At 42.1% G+C, this 7,636-nt stretch overlaps 1 protein-coding gene across 2 annotated transcripts in view; it reads left to right on the top strand.

The window, feature by feature from the left end:
- Positions 1-63: 63 nt before the first annotated feature.
- Positions 64-7,636, top strand: part of tmem117 (transmembrane protein 117) — a 92,252-nt gene continuing 84,679 nt past the window's right edge. For both annotated transcript variants that reach the window (XM_080762419.1, XM_080762418.1), the window contains exons 1-2: positions 64-607; positions 2,310-2,633. In XM_080762419.1, coding sequence (XP_080618545.1) covers positions 2,354-2,633 — 280 coding nt within the window. In that variant the 5' untranslated portion in view covers positions 64-607; positions 2,310-2,353. The remainder of the gene's footprint in view (positions 608-2,309; positions 2,634-7,636) is intronic.

Below are 7,636 nucleotides of genomic sequence, written 5' to 3'. Positions count from 1 at the left end.
GCCGCTAGCGGGAGGATATAGAAACTCAATGTGTTCATTCTTGCATTGCACGGCCACGGATGCTGTGGTTGTGGTGCCTGAGAGAGAGAGAGGGAGGCTGGGATCATATAGCATTCAGAATCAGTTCACCATCAGCAGCAGCAGCAGCGCACCACCATCATCATCACCATCTCCATCAACAGTAGCAGCCCAGGCGGCAGCCAGCATGCAGCGGCACTATAACACCGGCACATCCCGGTCAAACTGTCCCTCTCAACTAGCGCTCCGCTCCGGCCGTGCTGCATGACCCAGAAGCAGCGCCTCGCCGGCTGCCCTGACCCGGTCCCACCCACCCACCGCCCGGCGCGTGGATCATAGAATGGTCGAGGTGGAGTGGAGGGACACAATGGCATAGGATTGTGGGTGTGTGTGGGTGTGTGTGTGTGTGTGTCACAGCAACAACAGGTCGCAATGCATGGATTATAATCCCGGCGACACAGTGGAGCCAGCCGCTGGTGGTGTTTCCATCACCATGATGATCAGAGCGCGTACAGGAGTAGTGGACCCGTGGAGCGGGTTTCTCCTCCAAGTGATCGACTGAAAAGGGAAGACGCGACGCGTGGAGCAGGTGCGTGTGTGTTTATTATTATTTATTGGGCAGTGCCAGTGCCCACGTCAAAATTAATACAGGGGGAAAAGCTAATTTGCAAGCTAGGACTGTACGTCTCTCAATTGAGTAATTATGAGATAATTCCAGCCATGAGGACAAACTGGGGATATAATGCATGCGGTAACATTTATCAACATCGATGTTGCAATATCGACTCGTGCCCTTACATGACTGCTTAGAAACGACCAGAGAGGTGGATAAAAATCACAGAGCTAGTCAAGTGTATTTCCTGTAGTGCTCTGTCATCGCTCTTTCTTATTGGACACTGTATGAGCAAGTGTGTTTTTTTTAAGGTGATCTGAGTTGTGATCATGAAACCCCTACATGCATTTTCAGTGAAAACATAATTTGATACTGGTAATAATGATGATGAGAGTGTGCATCCACATATAGTAGGCGACAATCAAGAGCATGCACCATGCACACATACAGTATGTTACATGATGCATGCATGCATACACTTACGCTATACCACAAGATCACTGATAGTCCAGTTAGACAGAAGGAAGGTGCCACAGTACTATTAGCATGACTGCTGAAATGTAATACCCACATGGCAGTTCCAGTATGCCCCGGAAATAGACACATCTTAATTTATGTACTATTTCTGGGGCCATTACATCATTTCAAATCCCCTACTGTGGGTATTTTAGGAAATGGTGTCAGAGTGTGGTACCGGAATGGGGAGGTCTGGGAAAGTCAGAATATTCCCGAGGTTGACTGAAAGTGGCATTCAAGATACTTTTAACCTGATACTGTAAACAAACCTTCCTCGGTTGACAGCAGACAGCTGACTGTTGGTACTCAAATTAGTGCCTGTAAGGCAACCCGTATACTAAAATATCAACCTTCTGCTACTTGTTAGAGGCGAAGCACACAACATTTAAAAGCTAGTGATTATAATATAGGCCTACATTTACATTTGCCATGCGTTACTTACATACTTAGACATTAAGTCTTGAAGTCTATAGTCTATAGTATTAAAAGGGTACTGAAAATGGACTTGGTCTTGAACTGAACTTTGGACTACTTTGAACTTTGCGCTATTGCATTGCACCAGCACTATTGCACTTGGGTTATTGTACAGTATGGTTATTTATTTGACGCCAGCGGTGAAGCTCTAAACTGAATTTCGTTGTTTCATGCAAGCAATGACAATAAAGATCTATCTATCTATAAAAGGAGCTCTTTCTTTAGTTCACAAGGAATTTATTTTCCTTTGAAGAACACTTTCCTTAAAACTTAAAACTGTTCAAATGAAAGGCATGTGTTAACGTTTGACAACTCTGATAGACTGACTGGTAAGACTTTTGTTTTGTTGTTGCACCTGTTATTAATAACATGGCATAACCTTTCTCTGATGTCTGGGTGATAATATTGGCACATGGACATTGGGCACCCCTGTCTCCTTGTTCAGAAATTCTGTGTGGGCGCACTATATATGTTTTATGCTGTCACAGAGCACAATCCCATTCCGGACCACACCACAAATATTACTACCAGTAATCTCAGCTGGCGTGACGCACTCTTTTTAATCTGCCCTACAGACGTGGGGCTTGTGAACATAATTCAGATTGACGGGGGGAAAAAATCTCTCCGTTTGCTTTGCTTCTTCCTCTTCCAATCTCTCTCTCTCTCTCCATCCCTCTCTTTCTCCCAGGTGCTTCGTGGCTGGGAGCCTGGGGGGGTGGGGGGCTCTTCAGGATGGAAATAGATGCTCGTTTCCGTTACTATTTCCAACACCCGTGGTCACGACTGATCGTGGCCTACCTCGTCACCTTCTTCAACTTCCTCATCTTCGCCGAGGACCCCATCTCCCACAGTCAGACGCAGGCCCACATGATCGTGGTGGGAAACTGCTTCTCCTTCCTGTTCAACAAGTACCCAGGCGGAGCATGGAACGCCCTGAAAGTGATTTGCTGGACCGCAGCCATCATCACTGGCCTGTTTGCTGGGAAGTTTATCTTCCACCGCCGGCTCTTCGGTAAGTCATGCACAGAGTAATGTGCTGGAATGTGCAGAGTCATGGCCTTTGCTGAAAGGGATACGCAAATTACGCGTACTCTCTATGTGAGTTGTTTTGGTTTTGTTTTGGTTGTGCTGCTGCATCATTGAGAGGTGGGCCACAGACATAATTCCGGTTTTGCTTTGTGGTGGGGATTAAATTGATCAGTCCATCCGCCATAAAACCTGTCACACAGTGTTGGACTGGGCAATACGTTTTAAAAGTGTAACAAGTTTGAGTCCATACTCTTACTTTGATGCCCCCCATTTAAACCACAAGGGCCTCTGTAAAGAAAAAAAATAACTTTTGAATGAAAGAACCATCAATGTAAATCAAACCTATTTGGGAGAGTAAAAGCAAGTCAAAGCAAGTGTGTGGCAAGTTCATACATTTTTGTTTTTACTTCAGTTGATCTGTATTCTTTCATCAGTAATCTTTCAACATCCTCTCATTTTCATGTACATTCTCCTCCACGCATCGTCTCGTCATTCGTTGTTTTTTTTGTTTGATTTTTCTTCCACTTGTGACTGCACTTGTCACCCAGGATTGTATTCCTTCTACACTCACTGGAGTAGCATATTTTGACTCGTGAGATAATGCAGTGTGTACCACACCGTTTTGGATAAATTACAATAGTAATTACATGTGATTCATTGTACTAGCGTTCAAGTTTATTGTCATCCTACTATCCCACTATAAAATGAACAAAACTGTCAATCCAATCGTCAGTCATCCCCTCAGTAGGTTGATCAATTGATTGATTGATTGATTTAACACATTATTGAAAATTTATTCAAAAGGATACAGACACAAGAACTGGACTTGGACTCCTCATGTACAGTATTGTATAGAAGGAAGCATGAGTTCAGTCCGCTGCAGGTTGGCAGAGGAAGTGTAGTTGGCAGAGGAAGTGACACTGGGTGAAAAAATGGGTTGCAAAATGGTGGGATAAAGATTATATATATTTAAAAAAAAAGAAGGCCGGCAGTCTTGTTTCCATTGTGGTCCTTTTGGGGAAAGGGGACAGGGAGCAACAAAACAAAAGACAAAAAAACGAAATACCTTTGTACTTTGCCCTGCCCCCCTTCCTTTTGGGATACCTATCAGTCTGAACTTGCACATAGCTATTGACCATTGTCATTTTCAGGGAAAGAGAAAGTAGATTTTTCTCTTTTCCCCAATTTATACAGTTTTTTTAATTATATTTTTTAGGATCTATTATGTAGTTGTGGACTTGTGGTCGCGTTCCCATTGCACACACTGGCGGTGTACATAGACACAGTGTACTCATGTGTATACAATACATATATAAACACTATACAGTACAGGATAACATGACAGGTTATACAATAACAATGCAGTGCACACCACAGCACAGCACAGGTGAATCAGCTATTCAGCTGGTGTGTGATTTGATGCTCTCATAAAGTCTTTAGATGGAAGGAGTGATACAAAAAGAAACGATAAAACATGAGCAGGGTAGCTAGTGTCCTAATTATGTTTTGGTCTGACCTTTTGCAGCAAATGGGGTAATTGTTCTGAAGTTGCGGCAGTTCTTTGCCAATGGTTTTCGCTGCAGTTCTGAGTAATCAGGTTGCCAAACCACACCGTGACACAGCCTGTCAGATGTTCAGAACACTCAATGGCACAGCGACACAGGTTCCAAAGAGCTTTGGTGTGCTCACACTATAGGTAACTCTCTTGAGACGCTTCAGAAAGTACAACTTCTGCTGTGCTTTCTTGAGAATGCAGCTGGTGTTACTGTTGAGAGACCATGACGGTGTCTGAGATGTGTGGACCAAGAATTCTGATTCTGAAACAAACTCATTTCAACAGATGACCATTGATGGAATTGCTCTGATCTTCCTGAAGTAAACAATAGTTTATTTTGTCTTTTATTTTTTGCGGCTTTTGCCTTTTATAAAAAAAAGTATAGAGGGACAGACAGTAGGCTGACAGGATATGGGGGAGAGAGATGGGGGAGTGACATGCAGTAAAGGCCCTCGGGATCGGGAGTCGAATCCGCGGCACACTGCCAGGCTCGGGCTACCGGCCAAGGTGCCTGGACCGCTGATCCACGGCCCAGGCCTCTTTTGTCTTTTCAACAAGGTTGTGTGTGGTTAGTCACACAAACTTGCATCCTGCCTCTTTCTGCTCCATCTCCTCCTTAAGTTGCCACATTATCTCAAATGCCTTGTTTTATTCAGTCTGTACGACTTAATCAGGCTTTGTTCACTTCTATCCATGCACGTTCCTCTTCTTTTCTCTTCTCTTCTCGTCCCTTTCCTTTCTTTCTGGCAGCTCTATCTCCATCTCATCCTAAAGTATGTTTATGAACCTGCGGCCACAGCCTTTCATTTGTTAAGCACCATACCGGTGCTCTGACATGTTTAGCATATTGAGTTGACTACGACTCACGATGCAGTGGATGCACTTGAAATTATTGCAGAGCATTTTCCTGTGAATAACCTTTATGTCATTTTTTTAGGAAACCACTGGGCGTCATTAATTTCAGTATGAATAGAAATCAATTTGCAGAGATTTGAAACTTTATTTTAATCCAATACACTGGATATAATTGCACTATAGGCATCGGGTGAGGCTAAAAATAGAGATGGCCATTTGACCAAGATCATATTCGTTGTTGACAACAATAATAGCAAGACAATAATTGTAAATAATATACCCGTTCTTAATTAGTTTTGCTTGATAAAGGAAACTAGTTGGAGAGGCATTTTGTATCCAATTGAAATATATTGGTTATTTTTTGGTGAACAACTTTTAATTTAATTTAAATATTATGGTTGTTAAAACAAATTGTCAATCAAGCACAACATTTTATTGCATCAACAACGTGACCAATATGGAATATATGTTGCACGATATTTTGTTGTTGTTGAAGTTATATAGTTGTGTTCTAATGCATTTTAAACTAGAAAAAGTGCCCCTCGGGGCACAGGTCTCCACCAGGTTGTGGCCTCCTGGTGGCGCTATAATAAGCCAATGTGAAAAGGGCCATTTCTTCTTACGCCTTGGATGGCAATTGGATGATTTGAGGCATTTTGTTCCAAAAATGGGTTTTGCAAAAATCCACTTGTTGGTGGCGCTATAACAGGCCAATATGAAGAGGGTGGGATATATTCCTCAGCCTAGTAGGAATGCCTTTGAAAGATTTCACGTAAATTGCCCGCTGCGTTCATGATTTGAGGCATTTTGTTCAAACGGGCCAATCCTGCAAATTTTGAAAGTCAATGTTAGCCAATCAGGATGGAATATGAAATATCGGACAGATCTGTCTTGAGTACATGACTATAGAGATACTATGTAATGATTTGCGGGATTTTTGGACAAAAGTAATATCAAAATATAGCTGCATGCAGCGATAAGGCGGGACCAAGAAAGAAGACAATACGCAATAAGAACAAATAAGACTCATGGGCTGAGTTGTTGGTACCCGGATTTGAACACACAACCTTGTGGTCCAAGGGCAAGAGCTCTACTAACTGAGCTACACGGAGACAATCAGTTACCGGTACTTCATTGTAAACAGCAAAATCATTCAGTGTTTTTGACTGTCCTGGTTTATGGGATAGTAATTGTCCATTGTAGTAATGGACAATGGTCCATTACTACAGTGTGTTCGATGTTCATGTTTTCACGTACAAACTTCTCTTCAACCGGGATTTCAGATAATGGTCCATAGATTGTGTGTAGATGAAAATAGTCCCTGCATAAAAGATTGATTCTGGATAGAAATTCCAACAATGAATGACTTTGGAGAAAATGTAAACAAATGCGTGTGAATCTAAAGATAAAGCCATTAACAGGAAATATCAAATAACAGATGTGAACTAGAAAAAGTGCCCTTCTAGGCACAGGTCTCCACCAAGAGTATGAGTGTGTGTGATGTTTGGCAAAATGTTTAGGAGTAATATAAAACATGTTTGTGTGTGTGTGTGTGTGTGTGTGTGTGTGTGTGTGTGTGTGTGTGTGTGTGTGTGTGTGTGTTCGTGTGTGATGCGACTTGGCCTGTTGTAGCGCCACCATGATGCTGATTTGAAAACTGTCAAGTGGCATTTCTTCCTCAGCCTAGTGGGACTATACTTGATGTATTTGTATTTTGCTTTAATTTCAACCCTGGGGCCTGTTTCACGAATCTCGGATTAACTAATCCAGGATATAGGCCAAAACCAGGCTTTTTAAATCCTGATCTTTACAGCCTGGTTTATTCCGTTCCACTAAAGCCAAGCGAGGCTCAGAATTGGCGGATTTGGCGAGCCGGGATCAGCAAGCCTGGCTTAACAGACAGTCTGGCTTTTTGTCTCTAGACCCATTATGAGGATCACAGATTTACTGATCCTTCTTCTTCATGGGGTAATAAGGCAGTTTGCATCCTTAATAGTTGCATTACAGCCCCCTTCTGTATATCTCATTATCTTTACTAATCTATTCAAGATTTACTGATACAAGGATTTAAGCTTCTAAAATAAATACTGCTGCTGTAATTAAAGAGAGAACTTACTCTCAATAGTGGATAGACTGAATGATTAACTACCCCAAAAATATAGTTTACATTTTACCACTACTATTAACTTAAAACAGAATTCTTAATATTGTAAGCATAATGATATTGTCGCATTGTGATATTTGGCCATAACTCCCTCCTCTGAGGGAGCTACCTTTGGGGAAGGGGGTTGTTGTCCAGACAGGGGCCAGACTGGTGAGGGTCATGGGTTCATGTAGCATGCCAAAGTTTGTGCTATTGCCATTGAGAATGCATTGGGCGTTTAAGTTAAATAACTCAGAAACTACAAAACATTTCAAAGTAAAAAGTTCCAGCATGTGTCTCCACAGTAAGCTGAATTTTACAAAGTGTGAATGGAGTTTCTAGGTGAAAGTGATTTTTTGAAGTGCCACTATCTGCCTATAAATGTCTCAAATTTGAAAGCACTATATTTCTAAAACTATGAAACATTTCAAAG

The sequence above is a fragment of the Protomyctophum bolini genome (assembly GCF_963924005.1).
Source record: "Protomyctophum bolini genome assembly, chromosome: 4".
NCBI lineage: Eukaryota > Metazoa > Chordata > Actinopteri > Myctophiformes > Myctophidae > Protomyctophum > Protomyctophum bolini.
The sequence above is the reverse complement of the archived record's forward strand: the minus strand, read 5'-3'. Positions and strand labels throughout refer to the sequence as shown.